Here is a 26,786-nt window from a genome sequence, read left to right as displayed (position 1 = left end):
TACCTGCCTCAGCTCATATAGCTGTATATGACCCCTATAACCTACTAGATAGGGTCACTTCTTTGGGATAGCAGTCACGTACTCTTCAGTCACAATTACTTGTGCTGAAGTGTGGATATCCAAGTAATAGAGAAAATAGCTATTATTTCCAAAAATATGCCAAATAGTCACCTCCATACAACAGAACGACACTGTACTATGTTTGTGGATGGAGCTCAGATGGCAAAGGATAAACATGTTAATCTTTTCCATCTATGGAATGGAATATTTTTTTTTTTTTTTTAAAGGAAAGTAATGGGATTTGCAGGGGTTCTCGATCACACTCTGCTGCATTGATACCATTACAGCACTGTGACAGCACTGGAAACCATCCACAAATCTCTTTCTAAAGAGCTGGTGGGGGGAAGGTCCACCTTCTTCCAACTAACACTAACGCTGAATGCTTTAGAAACTGGCTGTTCCTGTCTAGTGGTCTCACATGCTACCACCTAACACACTTGGCAGAACTCTCCAGTTTCTGGGTCAAGGGCTTATTTGGCCAACCCAGACATGTACCAGTCTTCCTCCTAGCACCTGGCTTTCCACACAGAAGACTTCTTGACATCCGCATAAAGGTAATCTGACCAGGGTGGGGGAAGACTAAGACCCTGGGTCACACCTCAGTGTATGAAAACAGACCAGGCACAGGATTAGAGCCTGCACTCAGGTGACAAGCTGTACCCCCAAATGATCTGGTCTGGGTCACGACAACTACTTCTAGTTTTCAAGTTCTGCTTTTCAATGTCACTCCATCGTTCCTGGAAGCGATAGTGGGAAACGTGGAAATACTGGAAAAAAATATTTTAAAGCTTTCTAATATGCTGCCAGGGGAGATTTGGATTAGACAACCATGAAGCAATTTTCTGTGCATGTCAACACTGCAGTGAAGCACTGGGCAGAGTTTCTAAGTTAGAGGCTTCTACTCTGGAATCACGTGTGAATTAATACAGCTAGGTCACCCCTCAAATTCCCAAACTATAACTAGGATGTAATGCTGACTGTGGCTACATGGTGATTTTAATTCAGCAGTCCCAAGTCGTATCTACGCACAGTGAGTGCTACGTCACGTGGAACAAATGCATACACACTTTTAGGGGTAGCTCAGGGGTTTTGCTCCGCCCTGCATTGCACTACGTTGAGCGACTTTTGCTTTTGCCAGAGTTGCTTTTCTGTTTGGGGACCAGGGAGGTATTCCTTCCTTATTTTTTGGAGGCAGAGGGAAGAGTTTTCTGAAAGACTGGTAATCTTCCCTAACTTTCTGACTCAGGTCAGCAGGCAGACTAAACCAAATTCCTTACATAAATTTGGACTGATGATCAAAGGCCCAGAGATGAAACCTCTGTCTTCATGGCCCCCCTTAGATTAACCTTACTTTCTGCACACTGCCTAATATGCAGACATCTAAATAAATTGTTTTTCCAATGTGCTTACTATTAAAGTTGGGGGGCAGAGGGGAACCAACTAAAAATCAACCAGCTTGATGAGAGTCACAATCTAACATGTCTGTAGTCTAAGACTATCAGCACCTCACACACACACACACAAAAAAAAACAGCTACCAAAGAAAACCAACCCCACAGAACAAAAAGTGCAAAGAAACTAAGCAAAACTATATCAAATTTCGACAAATCATGAATTGAAGCCAGGAAAATGGGAAATAGAGACCAATGAATCACATCAGAAGAAAAGCATAACTCCGAGTACTCCAATTTTGAAACTCCATTCACTACTAAAACAAATAGATGAACTGAGGTAAGAATCATTTGTGTTATCACTGAATATATTGGTGTTTATGAATAAAAACCAACGAATAATTGGTGTGTAATAATCAAGAGCTTCTACTTTGATATGAAATACGTATAGAATGCAAAATCTTATCTCAGTCCAATCTTATGTTTACACAGACTTCCACTTACCAGGTTTTTATTTCTCCAGATGATTATTTGAACACACTTTGCTCACCCTGAAAAGTAGAATTTGTTTCCAGCAAGAAACGTCCACAATCTGACTGGGAGTGGGGAGGATGTCTCTGAGCTTTGAGCTAGAATAAAGGATCCTGCTCTTCAAACCTGCCAGCTTCGCAGTCACACCCCAATCAGAGGCGGTCAGAAGGACCATCAAATACTCCGATTCTGAGACAGTGGCATGTTGCCCTCCTAATAATTGTCTCCTTAAGTATGGTGGGAGATTTTGCTTTAACGAGTATGAATAATGTAATAAGTGGTTTGGGAAGGTACAAAGTCCTGTTTTGCATGGTCCCCGATGAACTAACAGCAAAACCTCTAAAGCTAAATTAGTGACAGACATCAGATGAAGACGACTGCTGTGGACAGACATTACTCTGGCACCACCAGTTAAAAGGGAGCATCGGTTTTCTGGGTTGGGTTCCACAGATCTCACGCTGCTAGGACAGAACACAGGAAAGCTGTAGCATTTCATTTAAGCGACGGTAGACTGCGAGCTCGAAAAGCCTGTAACACAGCAACGCACTGTACCTTCACAACTCTTTTTGTCAGGACCAAGTTCATAGCCGGGATCACAGGCACACTGGTAACTGCCCAGAGTATTTACACAGCGCTGCTCACAGCCACCATTGTCAGGTTTGGCACATTCATCTTCCTCTGCCAAGACGGGGAAGAATGTGAAAACGTGTTAAATAATTACCTTCCTCAGCTGTAATTACTGGATCAATATTAATCCAGAAAGCTGTGTGCATGCCATTATAAGGTGCACTACATAACACACTGTGGTTGCTGACTAGAGGATTTTCAAATGCTAAGGAGACCTGCAATGGAGAAAATAAAAATTCGTCCTTTGTGGGGTTTAGGTGGGTTTGGGTTTTTTTTTTAGAATACCTATTGACAGCTGCAGACCTATAATTATAAGCACTTTGTGGGCAGCATACAATTCAGGCAGCCATAATCTAAAGGTTGTATAAAGTATCAAAAGAAAGACTGAAAATCCACAGCAGGGTCACTTGAAGGGCACTTTATCTCCCACAGAATCAATTTGTGCGTTATCCCAAATTCATACTCAAAAACAGATTAACAGAATCCTCAAATCCCAGGTTTTCATTCTACTGATATTAAAGGGAACAAGATGCATCAGGGATGGGGGAGGGAAAGGCATAATGTATTATCTCTACTAGCTCTGAAGTACACCCACGAGATTCATTGTTAAAATATTCCTCGGATGTTGAAATATTGTTTCCTTACACCAGGAGAAGCAATTTCTTAGGAACAAAACAGAGCTCCCACTCTCATGTCTACAGTCTTCAAGGTTATAATTGTCTACAGTGAAAACTAACAGTTAGGATAAGAAAAGCCCCAGTTTGTGGGTTTTCAAAAGAGCAAAAAGATTCTCCTGGTAGTGTGACCTGTATTTTGGGTGTCACCATGGCCACACCGCTACTAGTGGCTTTCACCGTGCCATGGGCAGCAGAGGGTGGAAATTACACACTCTCCATACACTAGATACTACAGGTATAGCTGCAGTTGTATGACACACCCCCCCCCCCCAAAACTGGAGGAAGACTGTGAGGCCACCGGTCACTACAATTTCTCAGCTGTTTTGTTTCGTTGTTGTGGGGGTTTTTTTGTGTATCTCACAGAGAGTAATAAATTGGTAAGGCAGCTTAATGCAGCAAAGTGATTAGAAAACCCACAATATTTACATAAAAGAAAGAAACCTTAACAAAAAAAGACCCATTTGTGATTATACTATTTAACTTTATATTTGATACCACAATGTCAAAAAAGCGCTTGTTTGTTGGGGTTTTTTGGGGGTGGGGGGTTTGTTTGGGATTTTTTTTTTTTTTTTTTTTTTTTTTTTTTTTTTTTTTTTTTACAGGATTAGGTATGTTTCAAAGGTGTTTCAAAACTAAAACCATTATTTGAACCTGAAAAGAGTAGGTAGTTGCACTGACTTTGTTCCTTCATTCTTTGGACGTATTTTACAAAGAGATTCAAATATCTCTATTGTTTTGTTTTGACAAGATTGTATGCCCAGGTAAAAAATACACTGGAAGCGGTACAGAACTGATATTAATAAAAATAGGTTGAGAAATATTTTTAATATCCTAGTATTTAATTTTTCTAGTATAAAAACAAGTGATAAGCAGTTCACAGCACCCAAAATACACTTTAACATTTACCTTTAAAAAAGTTAGCTGCAAACCCTGCTTTGTTAACGGTTCCATCAGAAACAAACTTCATCCACAGGGTGTTAGAGGTAGATCTAATGTCTTCTGGCTTGTCATAGCCACAAAAGTGACCAATTAAAGGACTGTTCTCATTTGTCCCATCTCGAATTTCCAAGTAGTCATATGCACAGTTATCATGTCTTTCAATCTGTAAAAAATTATTTTTAGTGAGTTATTTGAACTTGACCATAAATATCAAATCTCAATGGGATAATAAACAGAATATAAATTTTTCAAAGGTAAGGTTAGGATTCTCTATTTAGGGTTCAAACATCAGGAAGATGAACAAGCATCACTGGCCTGTTTTTAACTATACTTGTTTTCTACAAGAAGAACTTATTGAGATGTTATACAGGACACAACAGTCTAACTGGAAAAAAGTAACCAAAAAAGACATGCTCACCTCTAAGTTTCCTAATGTTATGTCAAATTCCTACTCTGAGCTTAAGTAAAGTCCTCTTTTCTCATGTACTGTACACTCAAGTGTACAGGATTAATGGTTCAACAACTAAACACGTCAGAAATATTAATTGGTTTTGAAATATTGAAAAGCTCAATTTTGATTAATATGAATAAGATTTTTAGATATTATCGACCTGTGCTATTTCAAGTGATAATCAACATTTTGTTTTCTTCCTTTATCCTCAGCACAGTGCAAAATTTTGCATTTGTCGCTACCCGGTGATGTTGCAGGGTAAGTGTAAAAAATTACAGTGCATTAAAAGTTTGGAGCGTCTGTAGAATTTGATCCAAACACACTCCTAAAATTATCAGCTTTTAAGTAGCAAATAGAACAGATGACAAAAAATATCATTATTTTTCTGCAGCTGATGTAACTGGTTTCTGTTGCACGACTCCCGATTTCAGGTGTCTTCTTTTGACTTTCTGGGTCAATGAATGAATCTTTGCCATAGTGATGGAGAAACCTACTGAAACCAGAACAACTGAAAATGTTCCTCTCATTTAAATGTCCTGCCAGATGACATCCAAACATAGACTAATATGTGAGTGGACACGTGTGCATTTTCACTTGGGTAGCAAGCCTTGTGCTCTTTACATAATAGTATTTGCAGAGTCAGTCCGAGTGGGAATTGCACCAAAGAAGAGAGCAGTAGCAGCCCAAATATGAACCTATACGAAGCCTAGATCATTTATGACGCCTGTCTTTACGGAGACGGTATCTTTCCCAACAAAATTAAAAACCCTCTTGATCTGGGTCATTTTACTGCAGGATTAATTCATATTACTCAAGTAGTATAGCATCTTAGTTATAAAAGAATTAACTAAATCCAAGTATTCAAAAATAATTCCTCTAAGAAAACTATTGTTCAACTCAGTGGCTGAATCATGAGGTAGGTTTAGGGGTGGGGGGCATGGGACCACAGTCAGGGAGGTGGTGTTGGAGAAGCCTCAAATTTAATTCAGCACATCCAAATTCTGTTAAAATGACAAAGAAGTCAAAACCAAACCAAACATGGAAAAATCCACATCTTCTCTCCAGACAGAGTTTTCTTGCATGTAAGCTGCACAGTTAGTACGAGTGGCTGCTGGTACTTTCCTCTAATTGTTCATTATGACCAACAATAAGCTCAGTAACTACCACAGGCTAAGAAGCTTTCATTTAGCATATTAGGATTTCCGCTTCTTTTATGCAAGAGGGAGAACTGAGGGAAGAGGCTGTTGGATTTTATTTCATTTTAATGGCATGAAAATATGGCATTTACACATAAAATTTGTCTGTCTGCCCAACTTTCCAATTCTTCAAGCATTTACATATGTAATTTTCTCCCACTCACTTCTCTGGCACAATCCATATTGCCATTTACTGTAATTTCTTAGTTGTTTGCTCAGTAATTGCTTTGGGACAGAGTTTGGAAAATGAGTGGAAAAAAGTCATGAAGATCTGGGATTTTTGACTTCAGTGGCAATTGTATGTTTGCAAATAATGAGGTCAGGCATATGTCTACCCAAGCACTGATAAGTTTTTGACACTGTAATACCAATTCCAAATTTTCATTAATCTAAATAATAAAGTTTAAACACATGACATCATATTCCAATTTAAAACAAAGTCTGTCTTGTTATCTCAGTAAAAATCGTATTGTGCTCTGATGTAGAAAGAAGCGACCTTCTCCAAAGCCCACTAATATCAATGAAGGAATTGTATATTTTCCCCGTGCATGTCCGTGGTCATTTCACTACTTGAGAGTTTTAATTAACGTCTGTTTTTTCCACATTTCTTTATTCTACAGGGCAATTTGGAAATCATGATTTTTCACAGGCCAAGTGCAGCTCTGAGTTACATGTATTAAATTCCCATTGAGATGAATTATTAGTTTCTTTTCTGAGAATTACTCTATTTTTGGCAGAAGACAACAGCTAAAAATACATTTTGTATAGCAGTAAGTTGCTAAACTTCCTAAGACTATAAAAATCAACCAATTTAGAAAGTGTTATTGATTTTCAATAAAACAATTCAAAAGGTGACCATTCTATCATATTCATTTATTTTTAGTGTAATACTACTGAAAGTGATGCCATTATTATTGTCAGTATTATTATATTAAGGGATTAAATCGTTACACCTATATATAAACTAACAGATAGTTATTGTGTTTTTGAGAAATAATAACTTGTGTCAAGGCACTTGGTAACCAATGAAAAAGAACTAGTATAAAATGTGCTTTGCTTATCTGTACCTCATGGTTTAAAATGTCATTGCACTGTCATCTGGGACCATTGCCATACCAAGATCTATTACACTTGCAATAGTCTCTTATTCTTCCTACTACAAGGGTAGAAAATCTCCTCAAGTTAATGAAGACTCACAGTGAGTTTAGTTGGAACTGGACTGATCTTGTAAACCTTATTTACTGGAGCATTAAAATTTCACAAGACTGATATTACAGGGGATGGAAGGAAAGATGCAAAATGTTAGCAAATGCAAAAAACCATAAACAAACAGGTTTTACAAAAAAATGCATTGCTTATAGGAGAACAAAAGATACCATCAGCTCCTGAAGGCCTTGAACAAAACTCAGAATTTGAACGGCATTAAGACAACTAAGTTGAGAAAATGCCAGAAAAATTCCTAAGACTGACACATAAGCACAGGAAAACACTAAGAAATCACCTGGTGAAATGGAAAGCCAGAGGTGTTCTCAACTTCCATTCTCAAAAGAAAAGAAAATTCCTTGTACATAGTTTCAGTTTTGAAAAAATAATTACTTTAGACTAAAATATAGTTGGTTAAATATTCCAGACTACTTCTGTTTTGTAACATTCCTCCAACAGAAGAAGAAGAAGAAGAAGAAGAAAAAAAAAAAAAAAAAAAAAAAGGGGGAGCAAGAGGATTTGAAGAGCAAATCCAGGAGCAACCAAACTCCAGAAGAAATCTTCCAATAACCTTTTCTTACTGTTAATTTATTTGTTGATAGAGTCAAATTCCACTACAGTTAAACATATCTGACTCAGGTCATACACTTTAGTCATAAAAGGTGGGATATATGCCTAGCGGAATCAGAAGATCAGATAAATTTTATTCCCTGATTTATGTAAAAATAATTTAAACGAACACTACCTGAACAAGGATTAACAGGGCCACTCAAATGAAGATTAACATGGCTCAGCTCTACAAACCCTCTGGATTGCCATAGCTGGTGAGACTGCGAGCCAACAAAAGTTCTTTAAAAAAAAATACAAGAACTGCTAATTTTCAAAGAACAATATAATAAAGGTCACTATAGCAATGAAGCAAAAAGATGCAATTACCAGTCCCAATATCTCTGCTGTCATCCATATATTAGAAAGTGTAGCTGCCCATCAAGCAGCCAAATAAGAAAGGGCAATCCCACACTCAGTGGAAAACGCATTGCCCACACCAGGCAAAACAAGGTGACTCATTGATACAGTTTGAAATTCTCAGCTTCCCTAGTGCTTTCATTTCAGAATGAAGGTTATTTATACAGTTATTTTTTCTAGCATTACATATGGATAATGAGAATTCCTCTTACTTAACTGTACCTTCCAAAGGACAGAGAAGTAATTTTCTCACAAACATGCTGCAATAACTCTTTAGCCTGACATTTACTTTTTTTGATCTCAGCTGGCACAAAGAACTGTGATTTTTAAACAACTTTTTGTTTTACTAGGCAATGCACCAAGGATTCAGTCCAGAGACAGACTTAGTACCAAAAACCAGAACACCTACGTTCAGGCACTTGGACCTGAAATGGAAATCGGACCCAATGGTGAATGTCTAGGCAAGGCACTTCAGAGCAGTTTCCAAAGCAACTCTGACTCTCAGTGGGGAGCCTTGTGGACGAGCCAGTAAGAAAACGCCACGAAGACAGATATTACAGAAGGATTGTGCCTTTCTGGGGCACCTTATTTGGTGCTCAAGGGCATCTTGCCACTCTGGAATCAGAGCTCAGACTCTCCCTGGAAAAGTATGTACCTTTCAAGTCCCTGCTGTCGGGAACTTTTTTTTTTCCTTTCAAAACACATCCAGCCAGAGACACTAAGTTGAGACTACCACTCAATTTCTTCTTTCTTCTTTTGAGGTGTCAGTCCACATGTTTCACCTCTAGAGAGTGCCATAATACTGAATAGTCTGGGGGAAAAACTGGACATTTCTTACAGCCTTAACCACTAGCCTACTAAATTGTGCTCTCATTTGCTGGTCCTTTGCTTCTAATTATTTTCTATATGGTAAGGCATGAACATACCATCTTCACACTTGCAAATAGTCTGTAATTTGGTGATTAGAAAAGGGTCCTGAAAGATAGGAAGAGATGGAAGTTTGATTCTCCCAGAGGTGACACTGAACTGGGATCAGTTCAAGAGAAAATGTACTGTGCGTGTAGATCAACACCGAGCATCTGCATGGAGATCAAATACTGTGGCAAGTCTCTTATGCAGAGCCAAAGCGCCACTTCTCTTGGGATCACATTAAAAAATACTGAGCACCAATGGCAGACTAAAAAAATCTACATATCTAGTCAGTAAATTATATAAAGTTACTGAAAACGTTGCTCATTTTCAACAGTGCTTAAAAAGAGAAGCTGACGTACTCTGTTAAATACTCTTGGGCCAGGCCATGTAGAGTCTGAATGGCATTTGGAAAACCCTTTAGGCAGGGAGAGATGATCTTGTCTATGCTAGACCCAACATTAATTCACGATACGAAAAAGGGAAAGTGAAGTAGAATCTGCAAAATTATTAAAATTCCATTGTTTATATCCATAATTTTTCAAAAAGTCCAAAACCCTTGTAATCTTACGCTCAGACCTTTCATCAGTCATAGCAAAAATGTGTCTGAAGTCTGTCTGGAAGACTACAAATACATGTTGGAAATTATATGTATATTTCCTATACCTGTGTTTATATCTATGCGTACCATAAAGACAAAAAGTTTAAACTTCAAAAAAGAGCATCCTTCATGTCATTACTGCTGAAGCACATTCAAATAAAACAAGTGAACTCAAAGTATGTTACTAAATTTGTCTACAAACATCAAGCCAGTGTATCATGTGTGCATAAAAAAACTTTATGAAATATTCTTTTTCTTTGTTATTTAACAGTTTACCACTGTTCAGCAATGCTACACACAGAAAGATATACACTAACGACACACAAGTATGACTCACCATGGCTTTTTTCTTCCCTCTCTAAATATAGGTTTGTAAACTGAATTTAAGTAGGATTTTTTTCTTTCTTTCTTCTCAAAACAGAAGCCAAAACACACAATAGTTTCTTTCCAGATAGACATTCCTTTTTAACAATAAGATTTAGCAAAGATAAAAAAATCCTGATTATTTAACAGAGTATTAAAGCAGACTTGCTGAACTGGATTATGTGTTTGCTAAACTGCAACTATTGTCAGTACTTTAAACATTTTAATTCAAACAGCATAGAAAACATGAAAAACCTTAATCTTCTTGAAAATTTCTGCAGAAAGGAAGGTTTCATGGAGAGTAGAATTAGATTCTGGAGTTTATTTTTCATAGAGAATTCTTAAATTCATTCACAGGTTTTATGGGATTCCTTTAAATGTCACTGCCACTTATCCACTAGAGGCTTTTCTGAGATCAGTTAAAAAGCTTTACCTCAAATGCTTGAAAGGTTAATCCTACATTGTAGTTTTCTGACACTGTTATTTTCCACACACATTCCTTCATTGGTCTATAGTCATCGGGATAGTTGGGAGACTGGATCTGGCCTTCGTTTTTGTGGATTTCACCTCCACAGATAGCTGATAAAAACACAAAATTCTTTTTGTCAGTAATGATATTGGGCATGGGGAACAGAAAAACTGACATTTTATGCTTTTCTCTTCAAAACTAATGTTAAGATTATTCTGGAGAAGACTTAAAAAGTCTACCAAGGACAAAAAGACTACCAAGGAAAACACAATCCATTTAAACCACTATATGTATTTCAGTTAGCGAATATAATTCAGCATTTCTAATAGCTCTAAACATGTGTCTACAATGTTCAGAAAGACTTTGTTACCACAGATAATCTGACTCTATACATGCTACAGAGTATATTTAAAAGGTCAAAATAATTAAATTTTACTTTTTGTTCATCTTTGAAATGTATTTAATAAACTTTCTGCATTAATAGTTACTAACCTTTAGAAAGAGATGAGACAGAAATTTCATATTTTACAATATGAGATATATATATTTAACCTACAGTTTATCACTTCAAGCTTATGCTGAATTTGAAGCAACAGCTCATATATGTAAAAAATGTTTTCATGAAAAGTAAATGCACTTTTCGGTGTCCATACTGATAATCATGTAAAGATCTGTGAATATCAACTAAATCATACAGTTTACTACCATAGATTCAATATTTAAAAAAACAGGCTCTATTTTAAACAGGTGAATGTTAACTTTGCTAATATACTCAGTGTGGGGGAGTGTCTCTATTAAGTATTCCCAGAGCATATGGAAAGCTTAAGTCAGCTTTTTCTAAACAGAAAGTACTGAAAGAAATTTTTACACACACGAAGCACAAGAACATGCACATTTAGTTAATTAAACTACTGGTAAAAAATGCTTATGAATATTGTCAGCAGTGTCCATGGAAAAGAGGTCATCTGAAATCGGATGACAGGAAGTGTTCCAAAATGTCCTGCCTAGTAAGTCAACACCTAGTGTCACTTTTAGTAATAAAATACTGATCACTTATTAGGTTATTTCTGACTTTTTTTTTTTAATATCCAACGGTATCCAGTTAATATTTTTCCTGCATAATCAAGTCATTTTTAATGCTACAAGAGGGGTACCTTCATAAATTGCTGCAAAACCTTTCCCAACCCAGTTGCTGCTGCTGCGGAACTCGATCCACATCCTGCTGTCGGAGGATGCGAGGACTTCCGGCAGTTTGTCACCACAAAACCTGCCTAAAAACATGCAACCAGTAACTGCATTTTCTGCCGCCTCTGAAGTCAAATGCTGCAAACATTTATACAAGTGTTTAACATTATAAACAGGAGTAGCATAACCAACTCAGTGGAACTATTCACATGCTTATGGTTATGCACATGTGTTTCTGCAGATCAGGACCTAATACACAAAGATTTTATTATACAGTTTTCAGTACTTCTTTTCACTGCAGTCAGGCTCACAAGTCTGAGTAAAAAAACCTTAGGGGAATTAAGTAGAAAAATTATTGTTATAGATTGTCTCTATATATATAAACCTGGGCATTTTGGAAGGGAAAAGTGAGTACTAATATTAAAAGAGAAATATAATCTAGGTCACAGTAATACTGCTTATTGTGTCTAAGGACCAAAGAGATTTAAAAACTAACATCCAAATGACCCTAGACTATATTATCCTCTTAAATTCAGCCTAGGTAGGCGAAATTTCTGTTTGTCTGGGTGATAGAAAAGGGTACAGGAGAAAAGGGTAATTACTGTCTGGTCTTAATTGTTTCTTCTTCCTTTTCTTTTTAGGGCCAAGAAAATAGGCACTACTGTTGAAAAGCTGTCCTCTGTATCTGCTTCCTTTTCTTTGTTGCTGTTTTTAAACTGTGGCTGTTAGGATTCTAACAAATAGTTTCAAGTCTTCATTCTAAAAACAACAACAAAACTGACCCAAGAAGTTGGATATGTTCATGTTTCCCATGGTCTGAAATCTTCAGTTTCAATCAGAGAAGATCACAGGATATCAAAACAAGCAAGGTATTATGGGGTGTGAAATATTCCCACCAATCTTCTGAATTAAGAAAAGGATGGCTGCAGCTTCCTGCATATTAATTGCAACTCTAAGACTTAATTCATTATTGCTTTACATGTTTTTTTTGCAAGAGCAGGGAAGGACATGCAAAGAAGCAACAGAAGTCTATCTTCTATTCTATTCTATCTTCTATGAATCTTCTATTCATAATTTTAGAAGTACAGGAACAGAGCTCACAAGTACAACTCTACAGTGGATGCTCTCAACCACAGTGCATGTGCTCATCACATGCTCTATGGATTTCCCATCACATGCTCTACAGATTTGTCTGTATACTATTTCCCCATTTCTGTGAACAGTACTATGGCAAACTTCGTATTTCAATACTCATAAGCAAAGCAAAAAGTTGTACATTTTGTAGTTTTCATCTTTCTACACATGCAGCTGAAAAACAACTAGCTGCAATGAAAAGAAGGCTTGAAGCCTGAAGAGATAAACAACTTAACTGAGGCCATTTAGAGCTTTTTCCCATCCCCAAGTTTAGATACATACTAGACACCTAAAAACCAAGAGGTTTGTTGTGGGTTCAACAGCAAGCAAATCCACTGAGCTCAATGATAACTATGGACAGTGCATCATTCAACAGTTGCATACCAAGCAGGGGTGATTTTCTCCAGTAGCCATCTCTTACTTCAATATAGTCGTACCAACAGAGACTGCTCTTGTAAAGGTCCATGGTGGTGAAGTTTAAAACAATCTGCAGTCAGAGGAGAACACCTAATTAACTCACATGTGGTTAATACTAGAAAATTATCATAACAACATTCGGCAGAACAGAATCCAAAGAGGTCACCTGTAACAGGATTCCAGATACTGAGATGCTTAATTAACCTCTCTTCAATTGTTATAGTAAGCAAAAATTGTTTGGGAACAATAAAAGTTTTTTATTTCATCTTACATATTTGACCAGATTCAGGACAGACTACTCACAATTAATTGCTTACAGGGAGCTTTTCACTGCAAAATAAAAATTTGAGAATGCTAATAAGGTAAAATAATGTGCTAATGTAATTTTAAGTATCTTATTTGAAAATTCTCCTGCCAATTCCTCTTCCATTCCATTCCAACTATATTCAGCACTGACAGCTGTACAAAAAAATTGTTGGTTTTTTTTTTGTTTGTGGTTCCTTCTACTATTGTTTTGACAAGATAATTTACTTTCAGACAAGTTACATATTGACAATGGTGGACAGTAATGCTGAAAGCAGTATCACTAAAACAAATAGTATGCAGTCCCTTAATGACTCTTAATGAAAAGATAATAAAGCTTTTTATACAGAAATCTGAGTTCTGTGCATTTCTGGAACATTTGAACTTGGACTCCCAATTTTGTATTGTAAATAGGCATATTTTCAATACTTAATATCAGGATTACCCTACACCATTACATTATCCCACTTTGGTCTAGAAATACTAAACCTAAACTCCCATAAACTCACACTTTTAACAGAGGAATAGGATTCATCCTGGATCATAGGATGTCACAATAGCTACAGTTTGGACCCTGACTGGGACAGTCTTAGCATCATGTCCTGCAATTTCAGGGATAAGTCCAAACAAGAAGATTAAAAATCATTCATATTTTATAATACAAAATATTTCCAATTCATACCCTTCCATTGGATTTAGGTGTATTTGGAAAAAGAATTCACCTTCTTCCAAATCAGTTCCTCAGTGTAGACTAACAAATATTTCAACCTAACTAAAAATCTTCTTTATTCACATATGAGCATAGAAGTGATTTTATTTTTAGCTTTGATCCTAGGAACCTGCTATTATAAAGCAAACATGAATTGCTGCACAGTAGCAAATACCTCACACTGCAAAAATACATCTCCATGGCAGCCTATGAAGCAGCTGTGAGTGTCAGTTGAAAGGAAAGGAATTTACCCTTAGTCCAGCTGCAAGGAGGAAATACAACACCGCAACTGGAGCAATGGGCCCAGACAGTCAGACAGAATGGTTTACTTCCATCTCCTCTGAAGGCACCATGTGTCTCACCAACCATCACATAGTACAATATTAGACCCGAAATGTCGAACTTTTTCAAAGTGTTCAATTTTAAGAAGATAAAAATAATTAGCTATCGGAAGAAACTAATTTTAAGATAAAATAAAAACTCAGTGGTATGGGTGTGTACGTAGTTAAGAGGGTCACAGTAAGACTCTTCTCCAAACAATGCAAAATGGAGACAAACTTTCATAGCAAAACACTATGTGTCTTAATGTTAGGCTAGTGGGGGTTTTGCTTTCACAGAATTACAGAATCATTAAGGTTGGAAAAAACCTTTAAGATCATCAAGTCCAACCATCAACCCAATACCACCATGCCCCCTAAACCATGTCCTGAAGCGCCACGTCCACATGTTTTTTGAACACTTCCAGTGATGGCGACTCCACCACCTCCCTGGGCAGCCTGTTCCAATGCTAGACCACCTTTTCAGTAAAGAGATTTTTCCTAATATCCAATCTAAACCCCCCCTGGCGCAACTTGAGGCCATTTCCTCTTGTCCTATTGCTAGTTACTTGGGAGAAGAGACCAACATCCACCTCACCACAACCCCCTTTCAGGTAGTTGTAGAGAGCGATAAGGTCTCCCCTCAGCCTCCTCTTCTCCAGACTGAACAACCCCAGTTCCCTCAGCCGCTCCTCACAAGACTTGTGCTCCAGACCCCTCACCAGCTTCGTTGCCCTTCTCTGGACACGCTCAATATCCTTCTTGCAGTGAGGGGCCCAAAACTGAACACAGGATTCAAGGTGCAGCCTCACCAGCGCCGAGTACAGGGGCACAATCACTTCCCTACTCCTGCTGGCCACACTCTTTCTGATACACGCCAGGACGCTGTTGGCCTTCTTGGCCACCTGGGCACACACTGCCGGCTCATATTCAGCCGGCTGTCAACCAGCACCCTCAGGTCCTTTTCCACTTGGCAGCTCTCCAGCCACTCCTCCCCAAGCCTGTAGCGTTGCATGGGGTTGTTGTGATCAAAGTGCAGGACCCGGCACTTGGCCTTGTTAAACCTCATACAGTTGACCTTCATTTACTTTCCACAAAAAATAACTAAATACATACATATGAACAATTATAGTCTCAAAAATATCTTGTTTTCAATGAAGAAAGGGGTATCGTTCCCTATCCCCTCGTGCTGACACTACTGACTGCTTGGGTAGAAGAGCAAGCTCACAGGTGATTACATTCAGCTTTTGCCTTTACTACCATGATGCCATGGCAAACAGAAAAGATCTGTAAGGCTACACATAAAACCCAACAGCCAGAAGTCCTGTACAGTGAGGCACATTATGCTGGCAGCCACAGCCTTGTGGGATGAAGGTACGGGACATGAAGCATGCCAAGAACCATCAGGACAGCACTGAATAAATTAATACCTGTTCTGATGGTTGAGTATAGCCAAACATTTATATCCACAAGCTGCTACCACATCCACAAAACCTGCAAAAGGGTTGCTTAAAAACAGAAGTCTGCCTCTAGCACCATGTTATCCATTGCAACATCCTGCAACCATCTTTAGTATGTTTTTAGTGTAGCAGATACAATTAATATAGCCTGTCCTCTCTCTTTTGGCCCCTTCCTTCTGTCATTTTAGGGCCACAAAGGGAGGCAATAATTTAGTCTCTGATCTACATGCACAGAATGTCTGCTTCAATGTTAGTTTGGAAAGACGTTTAGATAATATTAACTCATGTCCAGGCTGCCACTGGCACTCTGAATCATAAAGACCTAAAACAATGAATAGTCATCAAATCATATTGTAGGCTTCCTTCCTGAGCTCAGAGATGAAAATGGACTAACTGAAATCAGACACAATTGCTGTGCAAGCCCTTCTCTTTGTTGCAATAGAAATTACAGTAGAAATGAATATATTTAAGGAAAACATGTTCCTTATATACTGAAAGGTTTGCAGTAGTAGATGTTCTAACATCTTGAACTATTTTTCAATATAGATACGCTTTCCCTCAACTTTGAAAAGAAAAGCAAATTACGTCCTAATGAAAAAAAACAGTTCCAATTAATATTGTGTGTTATGTAGATAGGGGATGTGTTCATAAGCACGGAATTTAAAAAGATAATTAAATGCTTACCCATTTAATCATTCAGTGAATTAGAACAATAAAGAGGTTTCTATATAGAAAATATATCAAAAGTGCTTTTAAAGCTACACTAGGTAGGGAATTGAGTAGGAGGGAAAGAGGAAGTGGGGAGTGTTGCTTGTGTCTTTTGGGAGGGTTTTTTCTTTTTGGTGAGAGCCAGTAAGCGAATCATGCAAACAGTCCACTGTTGAGCTCTAAGGATTTGACCTTCCAACTCTGAGACATCCAAGATTTGATTCTAGATCTCCAATATTCTCTGCAGGTTCTGTGGGCTAGACTTTAAGACTCCTTTCCTATTTCAGATGTGGCTAGTCAGGTTAAATAGAACAAATTTCAACAGCAGAGGGACAACTGGAATGATTCAGGTAAGCACAGCACACACTACAATCTGGGTTTCTACCTAACAACCTCTATCTTCAACCCAGCTATTGAGCTACATCTCTCTTCAAATGGCTCTCATTTTTCCCTTGCCAGTTTTTCACCAGGGCCTTGGTGGAGAACAATATTATCTTTTTTAGTTTTGCAAAACAGGAATAATGTTTTCTTTCCTGGGTTACTGAGGCAATTGATAGAAATCCTTCAATGTCACACTACTTAGTTTCCAGACTATTGCACTGTTTACCTAAAAATGGTATACACCAAAGCATTAGTTGATCCTCTCAGCTGGCATTCACTAGGTTACTGTGGTTGTGTCCATCCACATGCTCTCGTGCTTCTTTTAGACTAACTGCAGCATCTCCTGTTTCAACTTCCCTGTCTTATTTCCCGGACGCAGACTTCCTGTGCCATTCCTTCCCGGAAAGGGAACCTCACAACTCGCCTCCTTGCTTTTGCCTACCTAGCTTACATGCACCCTTTCCCAGATGTCTAACCTACAGGGCATTTTGCCTTGACTATTCAGGCACTTCAGGGACATGTACTGAAGAAATAAATGCACAAATATTATCAGAATTCCAAACCCACTTATTTCCATGTTATTCTCCATGAGAAATATGCAGATTTGGCTCAAAGTACAGTTATTCATATGCTTTCCTCTGCTTCAGTTTTTTATTACATTTCCAAGTGCTATCTGAATCTACCTCTGAGGATGGCAAAGAGGTCCTGTACGTTCCTTCATTCACACAGCAATTCTGTCTGTCCTTTGCAGGCCGTTTCTTCTTCAACTTGTCCTTCAAATAAAGAGGCCTCACCAACTACAAAATTTTTGTTATCCCTAGCTCATACACTTTGCAGTTCAGATTCCTTCTAAACGCTTACCTCCTTTTTTTCCCCCGAGTTTCTCAGACCATAGGTAGGTATCTCTCTTTATATCTAGCCATACTACTTGAAAACCCTACTGCCCTCAGCAGTCTCCTTGTCCTTTTCCACCCATGCCCACCTCACCCCAGCTATGCAAGCAGAGAGGTTCACAAGAGGGAGCCTTTTTCTCTGCCCAGATGAGATGCAGACAGCTGGGTTAAGGTCAGGATACCTTCCACAGCTGCTTACGCTAACCCAGCTGGCTCTCTTGGAAGCAAGTTAGAGAAGCCACATCCTATACCTCCTCCATTGGCTCAGTTGTGTAGAGCCTGGAGGTCTCTCACAAGTCTAGCCACAAGTTTTACATTTTCCATGATACAGCTGAAACATCAGATTTCTCCATCTTCTGTTTGGAAATTTGCCTTTTTCCAAACTTTAGTTGCGAGGACAGAGTTGGGAAAAAGATGCTTTTACTTAGGTGTGATCATGTCATTGTCTCAAAGTGCTGCTATCTAAATGGAAACCATTAAAATTTAATGAGCCTCCTCAATGGCCCCCACCTTTGAAACTGTATGAAATAACCTTCACAGCTTTTTCTCACTCTGACATGCCAAGGTATTTGATGATACAGCAATTCCTTAACATTGACCAGAATTCATTAGCTGTACCATAGGCAGAACCCCCAATCTGTCACAGCATGATTTCTGGTCAGGAACCAAACAAGTATAAATATATTTAAGATTCTGATTTGCAGTTCTGCAAAGTATTAAATAGTGCTACAGACAAGGCAGAGCTTGTTCAAGGGGACAGGATGGCTGAAAGTCTTCATAGGAAAAACAGTCAATGGGTATTTGTCAGGACAATTAAGAAATTATTGATTACACAGCAGATTCAATTGTGCTACAGCAGCTTCAAAGAGAATACATCATACCTCCTACTGCCTGGGATAAGAAAGCACCAAATATATAGCAAACACCAGGTAATACTATGTTTTCTGCAGATGGCACTTTTTCCCCCATATCAGCCAAGGATTTATCTGTCCTATTTTATCATTCAAGTAAAACATTGAGGAAAACTGGAAAGTAATGTAACCTGCTCCAAAAGGCGGATTCAAAAAAACACTGGCACAGTTGCAACTCCCTATGCCAACAAAATTTCTACACACCAGAAGGCGGGATTCGCCCTGGCAGAGGGCATACAGTATTACTAACACCATCCTCCCCCAGAGATTCTTCTGTGTATAGATAGACTGTGTACAGCTGTTTACCATATAGTCTTAAAACTTGGGAGAAAGTAAAAGGTGAATGAACTGCCCCATTTTAGTAATAGGGACACACACATTTTAGGTTGGGCTGGCAATTTATAATGCCTATCCAAGAAAAGGAATGTTGCAGCTAGTGTGTACCACTGCAGTCCCATTCTTCATTGAATTTCCTGCCATCAAAGATCGGACATGTCTATACTTGCAGAAAGCAGCAGGGATAGAAGTCCTTTAAACTATGTTCAAACAGCACAATGTTAAATCTCAATAAGTAAGAGACAAGAGCTAGACAATCTGGACAGATGCTTTTTCAGTTTATTTTTAGGTGACTAAAGTGCTCACTGACATTTCAGAACATGATGTGATGTACTTATATGTACTCTAACCTCCATGCAGCATTCCTGAGATCTATCAGGGTCAAAGCAGCAAAGGAACAAAAATTTAAATGTATTTTTAATCTTCCCTTCATTACATGAATATGTTATTATCATTTACTGAGAAAATTTGGGATCAAGCATAATGTGTGCCCAATGCATACATGATTACTTAAGATTTAGACCTCATTTCTGCTATCTGCTATTCACATCAAGTACTTGCTGCAAATAGGGTCCTTTATCCCAAGATAGACAATACCCAATGGGAATAGCATTAAGCAAACAGATTTTTTTAAATTAGCTCAAATATCATTTACTTCCTTCTTGATGTACTGTATGGAGACTATGAGAGCTGGAGGTCAGAACAGTGCCCCACAGACATGACTAATTTCTCAATTAGAAAATTCTGCTTAGTCTTTTTCCCCATTTGGGGCAGGGGGTGAGTTGGGCAGGGAGACGGTCTTCTTACACTGCTGACTTCAAGGCAGGGGCTTTCCCCCGTTAAGCTTCTGTACGGTATTATACAGTGTCAGTGGTGGTTACAATCTCAAGACATAATGGTATTACAAATATATTAAGATTACACCAACGTCCTCAGAAAGGCTTACACAAAGTTGGAGTATGCCTGACTATTTTTTAACTCATATATTAAACTTGATGTCAAAAGCCAATAATAATTGTAGATGAACACTACAATTGAACTTCGTAACTGAGGAAAGGAAGAGAAACTAAGCCATTTTGTTTGTTACCACAGCAGCGTCTAAGAAGCAACACAAATACTGGGGACATAAAATTACCTACCTAGATTAATTTGCATCTTTTGCGCAAACCTTCTCTTATAAATCTGTTTTCATTTGTTTTTCCCTGCCAACCTGCAGAGCCACCCACGCCCTCCCAGCACAGAGTGTGTTTATTTTTCCTCCTGTCTCTGGCTCTTGCCCAGAGGAGGGAGGACGCTTTCCAAATGACTTTACTTTCATCCCCCACAGTGGCAAATGCTCTTACAGCTCCTCAGGATCTATTAGCACATATATTCTTGGTGTCTACCAGGACCCTGACCTGAAAGAAACACAGAATAAAGTAACCCAATCAGGAGAAAACTGTGTCCAATACGAAGTGGGAGACCACTGACAAAACTGACTGAAACATCTAGGGGCAAATGCTGAGTTTTCCTCTTTGGATTCTCCAGTGCTGAGGCTGGTGTTAGGTTCTATATTTCAGTCTTTAGGCTGTATTTGACTGCTTAATATTGGCCACTGATTCTTGTAAAGAAACTTACAACATGGTTGGGGGTTTTTTTCCCCTACATGTTTTGTCTCATGTGAAACTTCCCATCGCTCTCTCTACCCTTATTTATTTTTGAGGCAGGTTAATATTTGAGCCAATATTTAAAACAAGATTCAGCTAGCACACTTTGAAAGTGTACACAAGAAGAACAGGTTTTCTCTCGCTAGGATGGCACACTTCTCTCCCCGAAATGCTCTCACCAAGACGATTTTTTCCCCTACTTTGTCCCCTAATATTGATGCCCAGAAAGTAAAACTATATGCACTAGAACCTATACCAGGGAACACCTACAGTACTTTATTCACCCATGTTATTACTGTTTCACTTTGGAAGCATCTCATCCGTCATACTAAGACCTTCCTTAGGCAGAGCCCAGCTATCAGCCCCACACAGTTCAGTCAGCTCACCCAAGCTCATGCTGGAGAAGAGACCATTCAGGAGCCTGAACTACCTCGTCCACCTTTACAGTAAACCACCGACTGAACTGGAAGCCAGTTCCGAAGGGATTTCATGACGCAAACATGTAGCAGATTGAAATCATGCCTTCATTTCACATGGTCAGCCACCAAATAGATGATGTGGTTCTAATGCCACAGACCAAAGTCAAGGCAATATAGCACATAGGTCATGGTCATGTTTTTTATGGCATACCATTGTTTTCAATTATGCAAGCTTTAAACTTAAATGAAAAGCTAAAGGAATGCAACATTTTATTTTGAAAATAGTATCTGCGTTTAGTTGAGGGAATGTTAAAATACCTTCTCCCCTGGGGTCACAGAGATTCTCCATATGCAGTGTGTGTAGGAAGGATAACCATTTGGAAATCCTGGAGAAGAAAAGTTGCCTGTAGATTCCTGCAGTGTTTCTCCACAGGCTGAAAGAAACAAAATACAGTAAAAATATAAAATTCAACGTGTTTGACAGAAAAATGCATCTTTCCAATATCTACTGAGAATATATTTAACTCACTGCAGATGCAAACTGGAAAACAGACTAGTTATTTTACAATTTATTCAAAACAATGACTTTAAGACAGTCTGATATTCATTCCATTTTACACAGGACGGTTTTATTCCATGAACTATTTAACTTGTGTGCTGTCTGTTGACATAACCAAAATTGCAGCAGTCTTGAAAATGTCATTGCTGCCAATCAACTGCAAAATTATACATACAACTTAACTTTGGTGAAAAAAAAGTTAGCCACACCCTTAGAGACATCCTTTAAGAACTAAACCAAAAGTAAAACAAAAGCTGGCATGACATGATTGGCACCACACTCCAATTTCATCAGTTGTTTCATTTAATTTAGTACTTTGCCCACATGAGAGACTGATCTGACCTAAACTCACTCATTTATATTGGTATAGAAAACTAAATTCTATATTCAAAATCTCTTGCAACAGTGATTTGTAGAGATATGAGTAATAAAGCAAAGCAAATGTAAAGTCCTAAAATACCAAAGGCTTTTATATTCTTTATTACTGACGATTTTAACACCCGTACCTCACCTGTCAATCATGCTAGTAACCGCTCACAGACTGGTTAATAATTCCTCACACTAAAACATAGCACTGGAAGTTCCTGCCATTCTCTACTACTAAAATGGATTCTGGAAGGGTGTCACACCTCAGTCAGTCATCTTTTTTGACCTTAATCAAGTTGTTTCACCTACCGATTTTGCAGGTGTGATATGAGAGATGTGAATTGGAGAATATTATCCCATGACTGACAGTGTAATCAGATCTGCAGTGCTTTCAAATTACAGCGCTACCACTGCCAGCAGGTGAACTACTGTATCATCAAAATATCAATGAATTATAAATGATCTGGAAAATCTTTAAATAAAAGGGGACAAAGGAAGAGACTGTTTATGACAAAGACAGAAAACATAGCTGGAAAGGCTGTCTTGTTAAAATGCCTCTAAGATATAATCTGACAACTACACTAATATTAGGCATAAGCTACATTCAAGGCATCAAATATGCTCTCTGACACTGAAATGGTTATTGTCACGAGGAGAGAAAAGAAAGATTTGTGCAGACGCCAATTTAATGGCTAAAGTCACCATCACCGTGTCCTTTAGGAATGAAATAGAAAAAAAAAATATTTTCCCCCCTCATTTAAAAAATGTGGGTTTATCTTAAAAAAATGCAGGCAGTCACAGCAAATGACACATACAAAAAAGGTATTCAGTGCTAAATAATTACTTCTGTACAAAGCCTTTTCAGTAAAAAGGCTATGTCCATAATTAACCACCATTTATTTTTAACACAGCAATGAATGCAAACTTAAATAAATTGCAGAGTACCGTACCGGGTTCCCCCAACGCTAGTGAATTGTCTCGTAGCCTACAACGCATACATAAAGCACTTAATAGAAGGCCAAGACTAGAATAGTCTTGTACAGGAGTAGAGGAGAGCAGAGCCCAAAGAGGATACATCCTGCACAGCAGATGCATGACCCAGGAGATTCACGAGAAACCAAGTATTCTTCTCAGCGCTTTTAGAGTCCTCTCTTGTTCTTCCCCCGATGCATGGTTTCATTGAGGCTACACTGCATCAGTGTGCTCTCACAAGGCATACAACCATATTTCAAGCTTTAGTAAATCTTCTGTTTGTTCTAGCTATAACTACTTCACCAACACTACAGTTGCTAAGCAAGCCTTGAGCAGATGACATGATGAGAGATGGGGAATGCCGTTTGCCCAATCTTTTCCACTCACGTTGCATTTTTTTTCAATTAACTGTAAGTTCAACTCACAAATATTGATTATGAAGTCATGCAATGCACACACCCGCATAATGTTAAGTATGTAAGCAAAAAAACGCTATCAAGTATGTGGGACACATGAGATATCAGTTCAAATTCAGACCTGCAAATAGTAAGAGGAGAGGAGGAAGACGCTGGCATAACTACCCCTTACTCCATTAAAGTCCCTAAACTACCTCATTATAGAAGTAAACACATGAATTAATTAAGCATAATAGCTTTACATTTTTTAAAACATTTCAGAATTTTCCTCTCTCATACAGAATGCAGTATTATTTTCTCCAGAATATTAATAACACTCTATGCTCCATATACAGAAGTTGTATATAGCCTTAAAACTATGGATTTTAAGTTGCAAAAGGGCCCATGGAACATTTTCCTTTTCTAGGAATTACAGAATAAAGCTAGTTAATACAATAATTTAACTTATATCCATATTAAATGCCTTGGACCTCTCTATCAAGTCAAAATTCTCATAAATATATCTGAATTTAAGGGAAACATAAGAAAAATTGTAATTGGATAACTTCTACTAAGAAGTAACACAATTAGAATTTATAAAATATGCTTGGGTTTTACATTTTTCACCATATTTACCATTTAATTTAAAATTCCTGGTTATTCAATGGAACTATAACAAGAACAGCTTATACCAACTGATAGTTGAATTATCTATGGGATCTGGATACCAGGCTGGTTTCCAGAACTGATGTAGACAGGGTGATATTTGGGCATTTCTTGTTTAAAAGCACATTCCTCTGCAATGGGTCAATGGTAATTGAAAGAGTTAAAATTCTATCACCAGAGAATGTAAAGGTTTTCTCTGTAATTGGACTGTGACAACTACAGTATTCATGATTAGGCTTATAAAATGGTATATTATAAACATTTTACCATGCGACAGCTCATTATTAATGGAGTCGACTTTGGGAAAGAAACGTAGAAAGAAAATGAGTGGTAAGGGCCACTTAAATTTCCTAAGAACTAATCTTAGTATATTTCATGTCAAAAGAAATTAATTACAACTTCAATCTTATACACCTCCGCTTTATAAAGCATTTGTACATTTTTATTCCATTGTTAATCATTAACATTGCCAATGTTTTCTCTGATGCTTTTTTTTCCCCTCCCAAATGTCAATTTTACCAGGCTAGACCACTTGCAGAAATGTCACTTTAGCTCTCCACACACACACACTCCAGCAAAAAAACCCAAACCAACTCCCATCTGTTTTACAGCTTGAGAAGGTTAGACTTCTGATAAGCTTTTCTGTGGTAAGGAAAGGGAAGCTATTTTTGCTTCTCCTTGTAAAGATTAGCAATGGGTGCAGGCAGAAGGTAGATTATACGCTTACACAAAGCAATTTCTACCAGCGAACTCTGTGGCAGTGTTTAATTACACAGCCTGTGTAACACAGAGTGTATAACACCTCTCTGGGCTGGCCTACGTACACGGTCAAGTTCCATTAAGGATTATAGTGAAATCTGCAAATGACGAAGCCCAGATCCTCCATGACACTTCAGGAACCGAATCTCATTCCTTTGTCCATAGCATTAGCAAACACATACTGTCATACACGGCTAATTTAAGCTTACCCTTTCCCAAAGGGAATTAAGATCTTTAATACTTTTTACTTAGACCCAAGTCTGTACATCTATACATATATGGCATATACAGCTGCCACAGAGTCCTAAAAATGTCTGGTGCTGTTAACATACTTGTTAAACCGAAAACTTAAATGAGTTTAGTACAACTCAATGTCTACTGTTGACTTGATTCCCCTTTATAGTTATAGGAAAATCTAAAAAACTTAATCCTCCTTATGTAGTGAATGAAGGCTGACTTTTGAAGGTAAGCACTCTTTTCTAATCTAATAGAGATGGGAGCAAGTTAAGCCTGAGGAACAGCAAGAACAGCACGAAAAAGAGCCAAGCTAGGTATCCTTCATCTGCTCTCTTCCACACATACTGTCATAGACCCTAGAAATTTGTAAATTTGCTGAACTTCTTCCATCCACCTTCTCTTTCTCTGAACAGCCTTCTCCTGCCAGTCTGAGCCTCCTTTGCCATCCGTTAATTCAGTCCCACCCTACCCACTTATTTCTTGTCCTCTCTTTCTGCCTAACAGTATCCTTCTCCATCATTTCCCTTTCTCATTCTCTTGCTCCTATAAAACTACTTATAAGTTTTAAATCAACTACAAATTCTATATAGAACTATAAAGGTAGACCTGTGTTGAAATTTTAGTAGCTACGCCAGAAGAAAACATTTTATTAGTCTGTTAGACAGTCTGAAAACCATTGTAAACACATCCAGCCTTGAAGTTCAAGATCTGTTCTCAAATGCCACGACACTCAAAGTTCATAATAAGATTGGCAGAGTAAGAACCCTCAACATAGTTGCTTGCTTTCTCCTTATTCTATCATGTAATGATGTAACTCAGTATTAAAATGCAACAGAACCCCATCAACACTTACGCTTTTCTTTGACAAAAATCCTAAGAAAAAGTTAAAAACAAACCAAAATTGCTGTTGCTAGGTTGTTGAGTCCTGGAACTTACTCAGCTGATGAAAGACAGGTTACCAGATCTCCTGCTTTGGCTTCACCAAGCTCAACACTGTTTCTTCATCACTAAGCCCTTTTCTGAATAATGACCCTGAATACCCTGACTAGATAAAACAACCCAGGAGGCTCAGCTGCCTCACTGCTCTGAGGATCAGCTGTATTCTCCAGCAGCCCTGAGCTCAACTTCATGTTCCAGAAAATGCCGCAAGCTTCTGGGATCAGAAACTGCTTGCAGAAAAGACTAGAACTCCAAACGAAGCATGGACAATACTGTAAAAACCTTTATCACAGAACTGTGTACCTCTGCAAAATATTGATTTAAGTTACTGTTTTCTGTATTTTCATTGTATTACACTTAAGGTAACACAAATGAACACATGAAACAATGCAGATGTTATTAATGTTTGAAATATTCACTGCTGTTTTATCGTAAGCAGACATCATGATTAACGTATTTTTTCTGAAATAGGAAATACAGCATACCTCCAAAAACAACAGTGTCAGGGATTTCATTGCTATATACTACAATGATCACATGATTCTCTTCATAAAACCAAAAGTTTAATGTCTAAATTTTCTGTCTTGCTATTTGCGGAAAAAATTATTAAGTCACAAGTGCTGTGCAACTTTCAGAAAGTTGCTTTCTTTATTGGATGTTTACATTTGTGTTGTGTTATCAGTTATGCAAC

The 26,786-nt window shown here is 38.0% G+C and overlaps 1 protein-coding gene across 2 annotated transcripts in view; it reads right to left on the bottom strand.

The window, feature by feature from the left end:
- Window positions 1–26,786, bottom strand: part of TLL1 (tolloid like 1) — a 136,107-nt gene that overhangs the window by 23,717 nt on the left and 85,604 nt on the right. For both annotated transcript variants that reach the window (XM_081999576.1, XM_081999575.1), the window contains 6 exons: window positions 21,521–21,636; window positions 13,087–13,189; window positions 11,538–11,654; window positions 10,348–10,493; window positions 4,193–4,388; window positions 2,535–2,660 (listed from right to left, as the gene is read on the bottom strand). In XM_081999576.1, the coding sequence (XP_081855702.1) occupies window positions 2,535–2,660; window positions 4,193–4,388; window positions 10,348–10,493; window positions 11,538–11,654; window positions 13,087–13,189; window positions 21,521–21,636 (804 nt within the window). The remainder of the gene's footprint in view (window positions 1–2,534; window positions 2,661–4,192; window positions 4,389–10,347; window positions 10,494–11,537; window positions 11,655–13,086; window positions 13,190–21,520; window positions 21,637–26,786) is intronic.

This window comes from Phaethon aethereus (genome assembly GCF_964289735.1).
Source record: "Phaethon aethereus genome assembly, chromosome: 4".
In the NCBI taxonomy this organism is placed as follows: domain Eukaryota; kingdom Metazoa; phylum Chordata; class Aves; order Phaethontiformes; family Phaethontidae; genus Phaethon; species Phaethon aethereus.
The sequence above is the reverse complement of the archived record's forward strand: the minus strand, read 5'-3'. Positions and strand labels throughout refer to the sequence as shown.